The sequence below is a fragment of the Bremia lactucae genome, linkage group LG1, assembly GCF_004359215.1.
Source record: "Bremia lactucae strain SF5 linkage group LG1, whole genome shotgun sequence".
NCBI classification, from domain to species: domain Eukaryota; phylum Oomycota; class Peronosporomycetes; order Peronosporales; family Peronosporaceae; genus Bremia; species Bremia lactucae.
This window is the reverse complement of record NC_090610.1, coordinates 12,334,050-12,352,558: the sequence shown is the minus strand read 5'-3', so window position 1 is coordinate 12,352,558 and position 18,509 is coordinate 12,334,050. Positions and strand designations below refer to the sequence as shown.

Sequence of the window (18,509 nt, the reverse complement as noted above, 5' to 3'; positions counted from 1 at the left end):
AACAAATAATTTTCCGGTAGCACAAGTTTAAAGGGCTAGATTTTGTCTTTATAGAACTGGCTCTCATTCTAAAGTCTCCTCTGTTATAAAATAGGTATCCAGGAATAGGGCACTCGAAGCGGAATCAAAAGTCAATTTTGTTGTATATTGGAAGAGCAAAGCTGCTAGCACCAGCATACCAACGATCATAAATTGGTGGACCGTCGAGAACTGCAAATCTTTACTACAAGCCTTACGCGCTTTTATAAAATTCATAATTCCTTAGCTCGTCAATAGCCTCTCTAGCATCCTGGCTCAACTAAGCCACAGTCCGCTCAGCTAACCATTTTATAAATAATCGTGCACACATGACAGTAGCCGAATGCCAGCACGCCATGAATTTTAAGTCAACATGCCATTACTTTGTCTAGTAGACGTAAAGACGATAGTGCTGCTTTTAATGGTTTCCAATCGCCGCTGCAAGCACGAGCGCTTTATAACACATCTTTGCCCGACAGTATCATTGTACCGCACGCATACAGCCGTTCCAGCCGCGTGGTCACAATTTTCACCGCCTTAAGCTTCACGAACGTGCATTGAATTCCTTGCAAAAAAGATGGCGTAGCGTTTCCTTCGAACCGACTTTTTATTTTGTGTGTACAACCCAAACGTGGGATTTGACAGAATGTCAAATAGTAATGTCAGATAGTAATTGTGCAAGTAAGTAGCCATGGACTGTTTTGAGAAGTAAAAGTTAGCTACACTTTTTAATAATCAGAGCCATCAGCCCATATAGACTCCCGCAGCACTTGATGATAAAATTCTCAGCACGTCCGTCATTTTCTCGAGCGGCTTTGTGCGATCAATGTTGCCTCAACGTTACCTAGAAAACACATTATCATTGCTATTATTTTATAATAAATGAAAACAAGTTCATTTTAAGCAATCAAAAAAAATTAACGCTCGTATTTACCCACGTCTCACCTTTTCTCGTATGCCGGTTCATCTAAACGATTATCATGGCAACCAAGCAGTTGTATAAATTGTCCCCTTGTTTTCGCCAGCTAATAGGCAAGAGCGAGCTTACGCGTCCAGCCGCTGTTAAAGAATTGTACGTCATTCAGTCTTAATACGGAATGGGAAGCGTTCAGCTGCTTTGATCTTGCATTAATGGAAAACGTTACACATTTCATTTGTATCTGCAGTTGGGCATATGCCAAGAAGCAAAAGCTCCAAGACCCCACCGATGGACGTGTAATCCATCCCAACCAAGCGATGATTGAGTGTTTTCACGTCAAAAAAATTGGAATCACTCAGGTGATGGGGTTGATCTCCAAACACCTGGAAAAGTCGGAAAAATCAGAAAAGTAGGGGCGAAACGATAATAGGCTATTAAGAAATTTCAGAAAAAATACAACACAATGATTGTTAAACCTCTGTTGTGAGCATTTCAACATCATCTAAATACGATTCCGGACTCAATCGACTCGGATCGTCTTCATCGTTTGCTGTCGAACGTAACAAAACATCGTCAGCTTTTTCAATTCCTCGACGATGATCGTTTTCTCCCGCTAGTTGCATCTCTGTATCAACTGAAGACAGACGGACTTCATCCAGCATTCGATCCATAAAGCATTGGCTTTCTTCAGATGATAAGCTCCTTCCACTCAGTATATCATCCGATGGTATCAAAAATTGTGGTTCTTGAGGAGCAGAAAGCATTAACGGCAGCTCGCGGGTCGTCAACTCGCTGTCTGAAAGTGCTCTTGCTCTGCAAAGAGTCGATTGACCCTTAATTTTCTGAGACCGTAAAGTCCGACCGCAAAAGTGACTTGCAAATAGTTCAAATGCCTCGGTCGAGCGCTGTGCAATACTTTGCATAAACGCATCCAACGCTCGCGAGTACTGCATGTTCTGCTTCCCAACGCCTCGACGCTCTTTATCTTTCATCTCGACCATACTTTTGATCAATCCCTCAAACACTGGATGCGATTGAAAGTGTCCAAACACGCCCATGCGAGCAAAACGCAGCCAAAAGTGCACTTGTTTTCGTCGAGTCGCATCCATTTCGCTTTTCTTGTGTGACACCATTCGCTTGACAGTTTGATAAAGTCCTCGAAAAGCTGCATTTTTCGACAATTTGCGAAGAAACGGATCACTTTCCGTGTAGACACTTGGTACGTACTTGATATTTTCAAGTTTCTTTGGGACTTTGGAACGACTAAGCACACTACGAAAGTTCGGGACGGTGCGCAAATCCCGACAAGCTCGACACACGCCGTGACTCTGTAAACTTGCTCGATTCGACGTATCGGTAGCGGGCACAAAGCGCTTGCAGCGCAGACTTCGAACACACCGTCCTTCTTTATCCACGCGCCATAGACACTCACTAAACACCGCGTCTTGTAAAACTTGCCGCTGTTCCTCACTGAGCTTGTCGACAATACGAACTTTCTTGTCGTTACCAAAGACGCGGGGAAAGAGTTCACGTGCGATTACATAACGCGGTCGACTCCCGCCAACAATCTGGACAGCGTTTGATACATAAGCCTGAACATTTTCATCGCGAAGGCCCGTACACGGGACATGATCCGTTGGCATGATAGCAATCTCTCTGTTGCTGCTAGTCTTGCAAGTGGAACATGACGGTGATTCGGACAAGAATGCGACCGCACATGGATTTTTTAGGATTCGTTCTTCTGCAATTCGTGCCGTCTCTACATTATTCCCTCGCTCAGGACAATCAGGAGAGTCTAACTCGGACGGCATTGCTGTGTCAGCATCTTTGGCTACAAAGGATGATGTAGACCCCACGTCCTCTTTATTACTCGATTGAAGCCGTAATTGTGTTGACAAAGTTGGAAACGTAACCAAATCGACGTCTTGTATGTCATTTATTGATAATTGTCGCTCACTGAGACCACTAATCAAGGGATCAAGCAGGTGTTCAAATCGATCCGGGCCTGTCATTGGCCCTCCATTCGAGCTATAAATGCCATCATCGTCGGAACCACGAGGCAGCTGGTCTTGGCTCGCCTTCATCGTTACAGATTGTATCTTTCGCTTGCTTCTTTTCAATGTCGCTGCTACCAATTGCTTTTGTTTGCGTCCTCCTAAATGCCGTTGAAACAACTCATACGCTTCGGAAGACAGCGCATCGAGGGACTGCATAAAAGCATCGAGATGATCGCTGTACATCATATTCTGAAGTCCGACGCCACGTTGCTCCTTGTCTTTTAAACGCACCATGGCCTCAATCAAACCCAGAAGCACTGCATGCGTTTCAAACTCCCCTGACAACCCCATTGACGCCATTTCCATCCACGTATTTAAAGCACTTGGAATCTCCGCAAGCGCTAGATCGCGCAACACTTTTGCATACGGCTCCTGCATATCAAACTCCGTTTCTAATAACGAGCACACGCGTCCAGAACAGAATTTTCGATTTATTGGATTTCGTGGTCGTCCTGATCGCGTAGCCATTTTATATTGAGCTGCCGCGGCTGTTCTTAACGCTGCGTTACTTCGTAATGCCGTACAAGACGTACATCGAACTTCAGCTGCGTTCGAGTCAATAACACCAAGACAGTCTAAACTACGGACCGAGTTGCCATCCTTATCGACAAACCACAGCGCCTCGCCTTCCACCACATCGTGCAACAAGAGCTTTTCGGCTTCTAAAAGCTCTTGGTGACGCTTGAACTGTCGTTTCGTTTGATAAGATTCATCACAAGAGTCTACTTCAGCACCGTGTCCAATCATGCTCACAGAATCGTCTTCAAAACAATTTATAAACAAGTGTGGAAAGAGTTCTCGAGCAATTTTTTGACGATTTCGGGCACCTCCTGTTAATTGAATCGCCGACGATACGAACGTATTCATGCGTTCGTCGCGTAATCCTGGACAAGGAAGCAACCCACGTGCACGAGCAACGTCCCATTGAATGTCACGTGGAAAACTCGGTTTTCGTTTATACGCTGGAAATCGCTTATTAACACACGAAGAGAATTGAATGCTTCCATTCGTTGCAAGAATATTCTTGTCCAATGCCATAATTGTATTTAAACCTTTTTTTTTTCGCCACTCGGCCATTAACGCAACTTTAGCTCGTTTCGTAGGCTTTTGTTTCTCAGCAACATGAAGCAAAAATTGTCCAGGCTGCCACGGTGTTCCAAGCAGAATGATCCGGGAACATTGACACTCGACAAACTTTCCATCTGGTGTCATGCGCTTGCAGTGCGGGTTTCCACGTAGCGCCAAGGCGCATTGATACATTTGGCGTCGATATTGAGAAGAAGCATCGGGTGGCTGGATTCGCGGCTCTCCGTTCAGTATGGCACCAAATTCTCGATGTAAAATGACGTCTACGGACTGAAGCGAGTAGCTTCGTTCCACTTTGTCCTCTTTTGTGTCTAAATCGTTATTGCGCTTGCGCTTGACATGCCGATTTTGCCTTAAAACGGTGCAATTTCGACTCGCCACGTGCTGTTCAAACTTGAGAATATACCACGGCGGATTCAGTCGTACGCTGCGACCGCACTTACAATCCACAGTCCTCCCGTCTGCAGAGACGGAGGCTACAATTGGATGTCTTTGCAGTGCACGGATTTTATCTTCGCGTCTGGAATAATGAACAACTCCGTCTTTCAATTCCTCGTATGCGCTGAGCTTAGGGGGCGATTCAGGGGTCTCAATAACGGGACTGAGTGCATAACTCTTGTTCACTTCGAGCGAATGAAGCGCTAGATTCATGTCAATGTGACTCATTGCCATATCGGCAAAGGCCTCGGCATTCAGGCGTTGGTGGTCGCTCTCGTCGATGACACTCGGCGCATTCGCAGTGGCGTCGCGCTCCATGGCGCTCGGATGCCGGCAGGTGTCCCGAAGGTGGATGTATACGTATGTAATTTATATTATAGAATATGACAAGTCGTAATTTTTGATGTGGCGCCTTTTCAAGATCCAAACCAGACGTCGCTCGAGATATGGATTCTCGCATCGATATAAATCGGTGCCACATGTTTAAAACATGAAGTTGATGTCGAGCCATGTGCGGCTATTGTTTTGCTGTTTTATATGTTAAGTCACCGAGCGCAATGGATGAGAACGAAAAATGGTTTGCAGAGTTTACCTCTTCAAGCTTCAGCTCACCCGGATCGCTTAGTAACGACGTTCGCGTCACCTATCGGCAACATGAAATGACCCGACTCTTTGGTCGATATAATAAATAGACAAGAAAAAAAAATGAATAAGGAAAGGAATGTGTTGAATGTAAGGTTTAGTTCCTGCCATCTCTTGTTTTCCTGTGAGACTACATAAAATCGTCTTGCCTAGCAGCAACCTCGGCCTGCTGGAGGGCTTGAGTTACCAAACCCACCCGGGCCAGGCGAACCCGTCATGCCGACCTTGATCCCATGCGCCTACAGCAAGCGTTAGATTCGAGCTCTCTAAACCAGTTCTGAGGAACTAAACGCACCTCGTTCGTGACGTCACAGACACCTGACTGAATATTTGAATGGATCTTGGAGGCAGTCTTAACAAAAGCCTGCACAAACATTAATAACTCGTCAGTCTAAATGTTTTTTTTTAATCCAAAGCTCGCAATACATGCATACATCTTCCACGTTCGCAGCCGTCTTGGCTGACGTCTCGAGAAAAATCAGTCCATTCTCCTTAGCAAACTGTTCTCCTTCCTTGAAACTCACGGCTCGGCGGTGCTCGAGGTCGCTCTTATTGCCAATTAGCATGATACACATGTTTGAATTGGAGTTCTGTCGCGCCTCTTCTAACCATCGAGTCAAGTGGTTAAACGTCTCTCGTCGCGTGATATCGTACACCAACAGCGCTCCTGCAGCGCCACGGTAATACGAGCGCGTGATTGACCGAAACGATTCTTGACCCGCCTAATACACAAGCGTCGTCCTTTAATTCAGCGCCAAACCCAGCAATTACACCCTGAATAGACCGTACTGTATCCCAAATTTGGAGTTTAATTTGCTTGTTTTCGATATTGATCATGCGAGCACCGAATTCAACACCAATCGTAAGGTCGTGGACTGGCTGAAAGCGCTTGTCCGTGAATTGTAAGAGAAGACACGATTTTCCGACGCCTGTAGAGGGCAATTTCCAATGACATCGTGACTTATAAGCGTGGGAATTAATACAACTAGCAAGCACTCAGTACCCGTGTCGCCAATAATGATATACTTGAACAAATATGCGTAAGACATAGTCACTACAACTACACCGACCAAGAGATCAGTAAATTGAATCTATGAAAATAAAACGAGCGCTATGACAGGCTTCGTTCGCAGTGTCGAAAAGACTTGTAAGCACTGCAAACTGACGTAAGGCGGCACGCACCCACCTCAAATTAAATCGGCGCGAGTTCGTGGGCGCGACAGAACGAGACGAGAAAGAGCGACTCGGCGTTTGGCGATGGGGGGAACCTCGACAGCAGAATAGCTTTTCGTTTTTGTACCAATTTAATCGCACGGCTGGATATTCCGATTCTGAGGTAGAATAGTTGGACTCATTAAGGATGTTGAAGGCTTATATTTGACGTCGACGACATCATATCTTTTAAAAAACGAGAAAAACAACACAGCAAGTTGTCGGTTCATGGAGAATTACAATATCTATGACGAAATTGGACACGGAACGCACTCGTTCGTCTACAAGGCACGACGCAAGCGCAGTATTGAGTATGTCGCTGTCAAATCGACCGCTAAAAGTCGCATGGACAAGGTATAGAGTAGTAGATATATTTTAATTTTGACACTAATAAGTTTATTTCAATTGCAGATTTTGAACGAAGTGCCGTTTTTACACAAACTGGACAGCCCACGGGTGCTCAAATTTTTTGACTGGTACGAGTCATCAAATCATATTTGGCTTGTACTTGAGTACTGCATGGGCGGTGATCTGCTTAATCTTATCACTCAGGACAAACAGTTGCCAGAGTCGACAATTCAGGTAAACTTGGGCTTTTCGCGCTTCCCGTAGTGCTCAATTATTGAAAAATTGTCGAATTGTGTGACAGTCCTTCGGAATTGAACTCGTTGCTGGTTTGCAATATTTGCATACCAATAGTATTTTGTACTGCGATATGAAGCCTGCAAATATTCTCATTGACGAATTCGGGTCCCTGAAGGTGCATAGCTTTTACCAATGCACGACTATGTAAAAGAAACTTATAGTTTTTGGCCTAATTTGCTTGTAGTTGGCAGATTTTGGACTGGCACGTCGCATTCCTGGACAGGATGCAACTCCGGCACGATCCGTAAGAGCTATCGAATACGTTTCAATAGTTACTTTACCACGCGGGGCTGAGTTATAATATTTACGAGTAGCTTGCTCCCGGCTCGCCGCATTATATGGCGCCTGAGCTGTTTCAGCAACCAACTGTGCACAGCTTTGCGTCGGACTTTTGGGCGTTGGTACGGTTGATCATGTTTGTGTTTCAAGACCTCATCGCTTTAACCGACTTAATCGTTCTTAAAGGGTTGCGTCCTATATGAACTTAGGACAGGCCGGCAACCGTTTACACACACAAATTTTTCCGAGCTTGCACGAATGGTACGAAAGACGACCAAGTAGCAAAGGTAGCAATATCTTTGTACTTTGCACATTGATTAATGGTAATTATGCTCGAAGGGTAGATTCAAACAGAACCGGTGAAATTGCCAGCCCCTAGATGTGAAATGTCACCTGCTTTTTGTAACTTACTGGAGCAATTGCTAGTAAAAGACCCGTATCAGCGAATCTCTTGGTGCGTGCATCGATGACTAATCTTACTTTCATGGCTGACATTGGTTTACGGCTAGGGACGAGCTAGTTGATCATCCATTTTGGAGCGATGCACCTCAACTCGAGAAGAAAGTGATGCCTCGACAGGAGGAATTTGAGAGATACGCGTCAGTATCACTACCGTAAGTTTTGCTTATACAAGATTTATATGTACATTGATCTCTAACTCAATCTTGCTTTGTAAATTACACAGCAAACGGTCCGATAGCACGTTCAAAGGACAAAGAGATCATTGGAAAGATATGCCGCTTGACCATATCAGACAACGTCCTGAATTCGAAGAATATCCTGATGATAATGACAACAATTTTGTCAACAAGACGAGAGCTGTCGGCGGGCAAAAGTCACAGGAAATGACTGACATTCGCAACGTAATAAATCTTGATTCTAAAACTTTAACAGTGGAAGAGAATTCATCCGCGAATTTTGACACTAACAATGAAATAAAAACAGGAAGCGCACCGAGCATACAACATCTTTCACAGCAGATCGAGATCAATGAAACGGATGATGATATGAATGATTTATTAAGTGATTCATGTCAAATGGCAGAATTACGACATTGCTGGAGAGATCTCAGTACACCTCATATAACACCTCCAGTTGTTCGAAGTGTTTCACAATCACGACTGCAACTCTATCATCTTTTTAATAGACTTGATACATCTGGAAGTGGGACGTGTATAGTTTCAAAGCTTATCTTTACAGCTGCAGATTGCCGTGTCCAATCAATCATTGAATTAGAAGACATCCAGATTGGAGAAATGCTTCGCGTTCAAGTCGGTCTATTCCAGTTTCCCGTCATATCACCAAAAGATTTATTATCGTGTTCCGCAGAAGCATTAGAAATCCAACTTACCGAGATTTACGACAGTCTTAAGTCCGCTCCCGATCACGTGAAACTTAGTGTCTTGGCGTACTTGTTTTCTTTAAGCTGTCATGCCCGTCTAGCTCACATTGTGGTGAATAGTTCCATCCTAAAACTTTTAGTTCATATGGTAACAGTCGAAGCTCGGCAAGCCACTCCAAATAAGTCAGCCATTTCAATACTGTGTCTTGTGCTTAGTATCCTCTTTCACTTTGCGACTTCTACGGCGCTGTCATCGCCCGATCAAATTCATCTACTTGTGGCGTCTCTTTTGCGAGTCATTCACGCGCCTCTGAAGAATCATCACCACAATTTAAATGCCAGCGAACAAGAGATGCAGCCTCGGCCGCTAGCACTCGCCTGTCTTGGGGAGTTGCTCTCTTACATGTCGACACAGCATGAGTGGAACTTACCAATGGAAGGTGTGAAGACTATCCTGGTTTGTTTAGAAGACGCAGATTTTGCAATTCGGCTTTATGCTGTCCGAGCGTTTAACAAAATGCTTATTCATTGCACTGATGCTCTACGTGTCCAGCTGATAAGTCAAGCCAATGTGTTGACGTTGATGCGTGGGCTGATGCAGTACGTCACCAACCTGTCAAGTCTTGGAAGCGAAGAACGAAGTCAGATTATCGCACTGCAAACAGCGACAACCGAGGCACTCGCTCAAGTGTTAAGGCATCTTCGCACCTTTTCGTCCGTCGCTCTATTCTCATCACGATTGAAGCGCTCCGTCGTGCTATTTTTCGCGAAACCAGATATTCTTCACGCAATTTGGCGAAACGTCGAAAATTTCCAAGTAAGTGCTGCGCTTGCGATCGCATCGATAAATATTATCAACGTATTTCTGGAAATTAAACTAAGCACTGGCAGCGAAGCGGAAGCTGCTGCTATCAAAGCAAGCCGTACATTGCTGGTAGACCGCGTCATCGCATTTCCAACAATTTTAAAAATATTACAGCGTGACGATACCGATGCCGGTGATAAGGATGAATTCATTATTCTGCAAGCCAAGTGTTTAAATTTTATCTGCTTAAGCGTCCGTGTAAATCAAGGAGCTCTTGTCTCGTTTGTGCAGTATGACACGTTGAATATTATCGAAAGTATTGTCAGTATAATTGCAGACAAGCTTTGCGATGATGAGGGTCAAGATGACTTGGAATCTCCGGAGACTCGATTATCTATTAATGAATTATATTTGACTCAATGTGCGATAAATGTGTGCAAGCTCTCAGTTCTAATGGCTGTAAATCTTGGCACAATTTATTGTAATACGCACAAAAGTGGTGAAAACGAAGCCACGAGCTATAATGATGTAGAGGTTCCAGCATCAAACATTTCACCAATACCATTTCAGCTTTTTGAAAGTCTTGTCCGCAATCCAAATTGTAGACAGCAGTTTCTTAAGTATCTGTTAGCTGAAGACAGCAAGCAGTACGCGGTTTTTCTACGCCTCATGGCCAGACTACTCACGTCATTTCCTCATACTATGATATCAATATCGTGGAGCGCAGAGAAATCAAAGACAATAGCACAATACGTACTGGATATTTTGACCGACTTGTTTGAAAGCGCAGGAATAGTGTCAAATGACATTATCTTGGTTCAACAGCAGCTGATATTTCGTCATTTGATGCCTGCCGTTTTAAAACATTTGCACGGAGAAACGGCGAATAATGATAACATTCTTGCCATAGCTTGCCTCCGACTTTTACATGTTATCTTACTGGATTTTGACTATACGGATAACAACGATGAGTTCAAGTTCTACAACCAATTTATTCGATTATGTTTCATTCCTCACATTAACGCGCTGATCACGAGTCGAAAAAGAATTACTGAAAACATATGGCAATCAATGAGTGAACTGCTATACAAATTGCTTTTTTTCAACTCTTCTCTTCTAAGAGAGATCGAAGAAGTCAATTTAGTACCCACGATAATGATTCTTCTCCAGATACCAGCAGATTTCCAGTCGTTGCCTTCATACGCGACAAAGCTCGTTCAAATGCTTTTAACGTCTAATGATGTTCGCTTGGAATTATTGTACGAGTCCGGTGTTGCAACCAGTATGATTACTAGCTTGACATTTGCGTTAAAGCACAAAATACTGGATGAAACGCTACTCAGTCTGATGGTCATCTTGTTAACTTTGCTCGACAAACAATATAAAAGCACTCAACAACCAGAGCCCACGTCAACTCCAGTGGGATATAGTGAGTTGGTTTTGTGTGGGCCCATAATGCTTCATATTTGTGCTTGGAGTGGGCAAGAGATATCCCCTGAAAGTGCCACTACCGACAAGTGTCGCAAGGAAGAGCTGGCGGATTTAGCTTCTCGCTGCCTGATGCTTTTGTCTCAGGTATAGTTATTAATGCTATATGAAACATTATCGCTCTCGCAGTCTCATGGCTTCTATTCACTTGGTTACAGGATTTCGGCGAAGAATTCAACAAAATCATGTTTAATCAACACGAAACATTGACATCAGAGCTTGGTAACTCCATTTTGAGGTAAGGCTAGCCACGTTACTGCATATTTAAGCTTCTGATGCGATTGTTTTCAACAGTTCGCTCATAACATGCTTGCAAGTCAACATGAATGGCGTCATTTTACTGCGCGTGTTGCTCACTCTGAAGAATTGCGTGCGCTGCAAAAATAACAATTTCCATGTTTTTCGTTGGCTTTCTGAAAATCGACGAGTAATAAGCTTGGTGGAAGTATTGGCTTCCCAACAGCAGTCTTCTCGAATAAGTGGTATACAAAGCAATGTTGCGTATCTTCCAAATCGACCGTCGATAGCAGAGCAGGTATCAAAGAGTGCAGCAGCGATAATCAGATTGTGCAAGACTTCACGCTTGCAATAAAAGCATTGTAAGATGTGACGCTATAGACACGTTTTCTTTATGTACCAAAAGATGCATTACGTAGCAAATACCGAAATATTTGACTTTTCAATGGAATTTGCTGTCTCCTCTTTGCTGCTAAATACAAGAACTTAGCTCGTATACCACTAAACGACGAATATTAAGCATTGCGCTGCTTCATACCATCCCATTCTTGATTGGAATAAATTTGAAGGTCCAAGCTCTCAGCGACTTCGTGGAAATCCGAGTCGTCACCTCCAAACATCCCCTTGAAAACTATATTCACGATGTGCTCAAACCGCTTTTGCAGCAACTCAATCTCATGAGGTGTATCTGGTACGGCACGCTCGACAAGTAGCGCTAAAACCAAGCACACTTGGCATGCTACTACAAAACCGAGAGCTTTTGTCATTCCACTTTGATCTTCAAAAAGATCAGATGTCCACAGGATCAAGGCTGAATTTGTGCCAAGCGCAATGTATGTCATAAATCGAAGAATGTAAAACCACACACCTATATCTTTTGCCGGATGTGGAAAAGGTCGACGATGCACAAAGCAGAGCTTCACAGCATCAACATGAACTTCAAGCATATTGTTGGCCAGCGCAAGCAGCGGCGTCAGCGGGAACGCCACAACAAACAAATTAATAAATCCATATTGAATCACCATTTCGTTGTAGTCCTCGAACGCTTCGTTAGTCTCGTAAGGCACAAGCTTTGCTTGCTCTTCAATATAATTGTGACCAACCTTCACTTCCGTGATCACCGCTTTACGCTCAGAATAAAGCTGGTACCGGTATTTCAAATACGGCACCGCCACTTCCGTCACGTTACCCACCACAATACGAATAATGAAGAGAGTCAACAACTGGTCGCGCAACTCCTGCATGCAATCATCCTCATGCAAACAAGTGCCTTCGGCAAGGCGTTTGACAAACGCAATGTAGAAAAACGAGGCAAACGAATTGCAAAATTGGAAGAGAAATACTTTGATGACTAAATGATTTTCGTATTCAGCGTCCGTTCGGTGATTTTCAAAATCATTGAGCTTGCGAGCAACATTCCGGTAAACCGTATTCAGTACCAAAATCTGAACGGCATTCAAAATCGTGACAGAGAGCGTCAATGAAGGTTGATACTGAATGCTGATATGATTCTTTTCTAAATTGTCCTTGTCATTGATCCAGTGCTTTAAAACAAAGAGACCAAAAAGGGCCAATACGACAATCCCCACCATGATTGTCACGATAAAGACAGACACAAGATATGCGCGACGACGTTTCGTTTTGCTCTCAAATGTCAATTCTTCAGCATCAGTGATTGGATCATAGCTTTTCGTTCCGCGAAATTGGGGGCGGTACCGAAATGACTCGTGCAAACCACTTAGCCCCCAGAGCGAGTCTAGCAGACCATTTTTGCGCTTCCACAATTCAGAAAAGAGTGATGACCACAACACAACAAATACAGCAAATGCAATAAGTATGTAACCTTGTTCATTGGTACCCGTTGCGGCCTGACGCGCTTCAATGTACACAAACGTAACGAGACCAGCAACAGCTGGAAATACGAGCATCTTGGTGTAAAACTCGAGCCAAGCAAAATACAGAGCAATCTTCTCGCCAAAGTAGTAACGAATCTTGTGCAACGGCTGGTACAACATGGTCCAGTGCAAAGCCCACGAGTGCCGCAATTCGTGCAGCGCTTTGGAGTCATGGAGAGCAAACATTTGACCAGCCAAATACCCAGCTGATTCCAATGCGTCGGTATTAATATGGCGTTCCACGATCCCTTCTGCAAGACGAATTCGGTCTTTTTGAGCAAACAGCGTTTCCTCCGTTTTCATGGCCCACTTGATGGGGTATCGTCGATAATACGGCTGATACTTTTCATCGTGACGATACTCTGCAAAGGGAGCAAAGTATGTCAAAGGATCATATGGCAGTTCAAGTATAGACGTCACAAATCGATTCCAATGACTTCCCTTGACACGGCGGCACGAGTCGTCCTCCACAAAGAGTCCGTCCGCTTCTTCCGTATGTCCCCACAGATCAAGAGCTTTGCGCAATTCCGGATGAAACTCCTGCCCACGAGATACAAGCAATGGGTCCATCTCAGGGTACTCTGCATCGACATTGGCACAGCCACGTGTGTTTCGCAAATGATCAATCGAATTTTGCCACTCCTTGTTCCCAATTTCCCGTCGCAACGCCAGAAGTTTTGCTTCATGCAGCGTCATATCAAATGGTTTGTTGCTAATTTGAAGCCGGTAATTACTCCGATCGGCCTCAATTCGCAGATCGTTGTTATCCGCTTTGATTGTCATAATAATCTCATCCGCGTCGCAGCTTAGAAACATGCGAGTCGTGAGGCCACACGCCAACTGTACACGACGGGCGATAGTTGTCGCCACCAGCTCACAGAAGCGAGTCTCAGTCGTCGCGTCGGAGCTTCCAATGAATTGCACATATTCCTTCTGCAATAGCTTCTCTTGGTGCTCAAGTCGACGGTGTTCGCTCTGCTCGCTGTGATCACAGCTCGAGTCGAGGACCGCATCGCAGCCGCGTTCGTCTAAGAAACAGCGAGACGTACGCAGCACACGCTGGAATGGGTCCACGACGAGGTTGCCAGCGCGTTGACTGCGCACGGTGTCTTTACCCATCATTAGCTGCACAAAACTGCATTGAGTAAAGTCGTCGGGTTTTTTAGCTTCACCACCCTCGCGTCGCGGAAAGACCATGACCAAGTCGTGGTCGTAAAGTGTCGTGTCGCAACCTACAGGAAGCGACGATGCGCTTTGCATGGAGCTAAACTTCATGTCCACGGCCTCGTGTGGCGACGCCAAAGAGTCGTACGCATTGGCGCGGCCTGTAGCCATATCAAGAGTGACGGTGTGATGTTTTCGTTGCAAATTTGAAAATGACAGTGGTATGGGCCGTCAACGACGAAATTGCAATACAACGATTGACACCATAGCAGTATTGTGCGAATGGCCATGAGGCATGTTCTGGAAAGTTTCTTCCCGCATAGGTTGACTATGTAGAAGCTATAGTATCGGTGGTATGTAACGGATTCAAATTAATCGCTACAAAGTACTGTCACTTGGATAAGACTCGTTGTGACAAATCACACAACGAGGAAGCGTTAAGCATTTTTGCTCAGCTAACAAGATGAAATGGCCCTAAAGGTGGGCAAACAATCGACACATTTCCCTTACTACAAGTCGCTGCGGATGTGCTATAACTGTAGCGGAGCTACCTCGCTCCTGAAGTCAGAGGAAGATTTATCGACTCAGAGTCTCTGAGGGACACTCTCTTTAAAACACTTGCTGTAAAGAGGGTTAAAAGCAAACTATATTTAACATAATTAAGCTCTTCTATTTCTATCTTTTTAATACTAACTTAAATACAAACTAATTCAAAACATATCATAAAGTCTTATCTATTTATCTCTTTGCGCGCGTCCAGCGCTAACTGGACCGCGGAGCAAGTAGATATAATGGCCTATCTACCACTGTATAAGCTTTCTGAATATCAAGACGCAAAGTAATATTCTCCAAATATTATCTACCTTTTAGATAATATATTAATTATCAACCTTTAAGTGTTAATTTTATGTAACGATACACCCAGCTGCAAACAGCACGTACTAGTGTACGTGAAGTGACGTGAGGCACCAATCGGACTGAAGCAGTAAGAAGTGGACTTGTACTAGAGCAGTACAAGTCGGCAGTGCCCCGTTACACCTGGTAGCACTTCGTAGGACCACAGTTCTATCATCTGACATAGACATGTTAGATGATAATGGAAATACGCAGCACGTTTCGCGTGATAGCTACTCCTTTCTTAATGACATAGAAAGGAGTGCGGTCGAACGAATGAGTTCGACCGTAGGAAACGATGCAATCTTAGCCATGCTGTCCGGTTTAGACAGAGATGCCCTCCATTCAGCCATCGACAAGTTCATACAACATAAACTTGACGAGGCGAAGGCGAAGGTAGCCTTGCTTAATCAGCAAGGCTCTCAACAGGCAGAACTGTTGCGGTTACAACAGGTACAGACCCCTGTACCTGGGATGACGCGCACGCGTCGTCTCGAAACGTTAAAGATTGACATCTCTAAGTATAGGGGAGTCGAAGAAGACTCCCTCTTGAGATGGTTTGTCGAGCTGGACGATGCCATAAGGGCTCGTCACATCGTCGACGAGCAGATGCAAGTCGCATTTGCTCAGTCAAATTTGGCAGGTCGTGCCAAAACTTGGGCATTGGGCCTTTTGTTGCGCGACCCATATGTCTTTGGGTCACTAAAAGCTTTAAAGCCCGGCTCAAACAGACGTTTGAACCGCATAGGGCTGAGTTCAGAGCTCGATCAGAGCTTCTGAAACTCAAGCAAGGCAAGCGTGATTTTCACACTTATGCCCAAGCACATACGACTCATAGCGAGTTGTATCACGAACAACCCAGTGCATGAACACACGTTGATTGCGGTGTACATGCAAGGTCTTACGGATGGTCTCGTAAAGACACACTTGTTCCGCTTGGATTGGAAACGCTTGAAGAAGCAATATCCGTTGCGAAACAGGAACACTTTGATTTGAGACAGGCTCAAGCTAGTTCATCATCGTATCGTCCTCCGAGACAACAAGAGCTTGGAGGTCCAGAACCTCTGGACCTCTCTTACGTCGCTCGCTTACGTCGAAAGCGAGACCTCGCTTTTCGAGCAATAAGGGATTGCAAAACCCTCTAGCGACTGGCAACAAACAAAGTTATTCGACGCCCCACAGTCCACTAGGGCTCGAAGTGACAAATTATTTGTCACTTTTAACTTCAAGGTGGTGATGAGGGATACCTCATCGCAAGGTGCAGAGACACATAATGACTGTGTGTCTGGAGCAACTTTCGTCAAGAGATTTGCAAATCCCCCTGAGGTTGCTGGATCAGTAGAGCGTTGCTTCTACTGACCCCGATCGTTTTTTTTTGGTGGTCCGCCTCACTATTGCGATTTCGCAACAGCGCTGGACCCGCAACTGTTGCCCTTTTTGGCATACGGTCCAAAATTACGTTGAGTACCCCTCGGTACTGGGCGTGGGGCACTACACTCATGAGCGTAGTGACCTAACTTTTGACAGTGACTGCATCTGTAGGCTCAAATATGTTGAGCACGATATCCCTCCAACGATGATGACGGTGTGTCTAGCGACAGGCGCATCGATAACAGTACTGAAACGCGTAGTGAAATTTCAATACACGTTAAAAGAATTACAGTACGATGATGATTTCATCATACTGGATTTGGGTGACAAATTTGATGTCATCCCAGGTTTACCTTGGCTCAGAAAATATAAGCCAAGGATCAGCTGGCAGCATTGATCCGTAAAGATGCCTGCCACTTGTTCATCAGATGACCATCTGAAGAACGTCTTGGAGCGTTTACAAGTGTGAGGCAAAAAAATGATATATTTTTAAAAATTAAAAAAAATCAATGTACTACGAGTGAGTGCGATGGCCTCACTTGTGGCACGGTCGTTAGTACTGCACAAGATCATAGTGTGATTACAAATCACACTGCGGGGTCAGCAGCCGGCGGCCGTGCGAATGCACAGGCAACGCCGAAGGTCTACCGCTCGCATAAGTCGAGTGGATTGAGACATGAATGTACGCCTAGCGGGCGACATTCAAGGAAGATAACGTTTGTCCAAAATGTACAACACGATGATTCTAGGTCGAGTAGAGAGTCGACCGTAGAGGACCCGACGGTGATAGCGCAATCACAGTCGGAAGACGTTGAGGGGATAAGTCCCCTTGTACTTGAGATGAAAGTTTCCCAAATATTTAATGCTGAAGTGACTAGACTTCAGCATCCCGAGGGACTGATCTCTCGGCAGCCTGTGTATAAATCCCAGGAAGAAATCGAGACATTGAGTCTTTTGATTTATGACGGATCAAGAGTAGGCGCTTATGCTCTTGATCCGTATGCGCCTCCGAAGCTAACTTCGGAGATAACTCAACTAGCAACCATAGATCCCAAGCAGTTCATGAGAGATCTGCATAGTGGTAGAATCAAGCCGATCTGCTTACTCGTCACAGAGGACGAATACGTAACCGATATTCGGTCAGCGGTAATTTTTGCAGAGAGCAAACGGGTTCTCAGCAGCTCATCCATTGACGAAAGTGTCCTCGATGTGAAGACTCGGATTAGGAGATATACTACTCAATCCTTGGAGTCACTTAAGACAAATACTTTATACAAGGATTTGATTAAATCAGATACAGTCCCACGCGAGTTGCCTAAGGATAAAGGCATTCGACATGAGATCGAGCTCAAACCGGGCTTGAAATACTGTGTCATGAAGCAGTGGCCACTGCCTCGTGAACAAGTACTTGCGATCGATAAATTCTTTACCGATCGATTAAAAGCGGGCCATGTAAGAAAGTCAACCTCCCCACATAGCTCTCCGACCTTCTGTGTACGAAAGGCCACAGGAGGGTGGCGGATAGTGCTCGCGTTCAATAAACTGAATGCTGCAACGGTACCGGCTCAAACGCTGATACCTAGAAAAGACGTAATCATAGATGGTATGTCTAAGAGTACGATCTTTTCGTCTATGGATCTGATAAATGGGTTCTATCAAATCCTTATGCGTCAACGGGACATCCCGTACACATTAGTGAGCACCTTTCAGTGGGATGCTCTGTGAATGGCTAATAATGCCATAGGGGCTTAGTAACGCCCCTGCAACATTTAACAGATGCGTACCGGATCTGTTGATACCGGTGCAAGAATTCGCACCGAGTTATTTTGACGATGTATTCGTCCATAGCCGGGCCATGGACAGAAAGACGGATGTGGAAATTCATAAAACTCACGTTCGTCAGGCTCTTACACTTATGCGATTACAAGCCCGTTTGAACTCGATCCCATGTCGAGTGCCTTTATCCTTAGGCAACTCGCATGGAACTGCTTCAGGGAATACATCCCACAATTCTATT

General features: G+C 44.8%; 5 protein-coding genes across 5 annotated transcripts; 2 read left to right on the top strand and 3 right to left on the bottom strand.

The window, feature by feature from the left end:
• The first annotated feature begins 2 nt into the window (after positions 1-2).
• CCR75_005371 (uncharacterized protein) lies at positions 3-3,570 on the top strand. Its single transcript, XM_067963452.1, has 2 exons — positions 3-1,090; positions 1,185-3,570. Exons 1-2 carry the CDS (start codon positions 999-1,001, stop codon positions 1,348-1,350), a joined length of 258 nt encoding a protein of 85 aa, XP_067815148.1. The 5' UTR covers positions 3-998; the 3' UTR covers positions 1,351-3,570.
• CCR75_005370 (uncharacterized protein) lies at positions 1,408-4,836 on the bottom strand (the record flags this gene model as incomplete). Its single annotated transcript, XM_067963451.1, has 1 exon — positions 1,408-4,836. One exon carries the CDS (start codon positions 4,834-4,836, stop codon positions 1,408-1,410), a length of 3,429 nt encoding a protein of 1,142 aa, XP_067815147.1.
• Positions 4,837-5,224: 388 nt separating this feature from the next.
• CCR75_005369 (uncharacterized protein) lies at positions 5,225-6,436 on the bottom strand. The gene is made up of 6 exons (XM_067963450.1): positions 6,347-6,436; positions 6,164-6,281; positions 5,950-6,089; positions 5,595-5,882; positions 5,456-5,524; positions 5,225-5,399 (listed from the first exon to the last, which is right to left on the bottom strand). The coding sequence occupies exons 2-6, from the start codon at positions 6,207-6,209 to the stop codon at positions 5,310-5,312; spliced, it is 633 nt and encodes a 210-aa protein (XP_067815410.1). The 5' UTR covers positions 6,210-6,281; positions 6,347-6,436; the 3' UTR covers positions 5,225-5,309.
• Positions 6,437-6,600: 164 nt separating this feature from the next.
• CCR75_005368 (uncharacterized protein) lies at positions 6,601-14,144 on the top strand (the record flags this gene model as incomplete). Its single annotated transcript, XM_067963449.1, has 9 exons — positions 6,601-6,726; positions 6,784-6,954; positions 7,022-7,132; positions 7,202-7,261; positions 7,332-7,418; positions 7,483-7,557; positions 7,641-7,750; positions 7,806-7,910; positions 7,982-14,144. The coding sequence occupies 9 exons, from the start codon at positions 6,601-6,603 to the stop codon at positions 11,022-11,024; spliced, it is 3,888 nt and encodes a 1,295-aa protein (XP_067815411.1). The 3' UTR covers positions 11,025-14,144.
• On the bottom strand, positions 11,684-14,398 carry CCR75_005367 (uncharacterized protein; the record flags this gene model as incomplete). Its single annotated transcript, XM_067963448.1, has 1 exon — positions 11,684-14,398. The coding sequence occupies one exon, from the start codon at positions 14,396-14,398 to the stop codon at positions 11,684-11,686; it is 2,715 nt and encodes a 904-aa protein (XP_067815401.1).
• Positions 14,399-18,509: the final 4,111 nt, after the last annotated feature.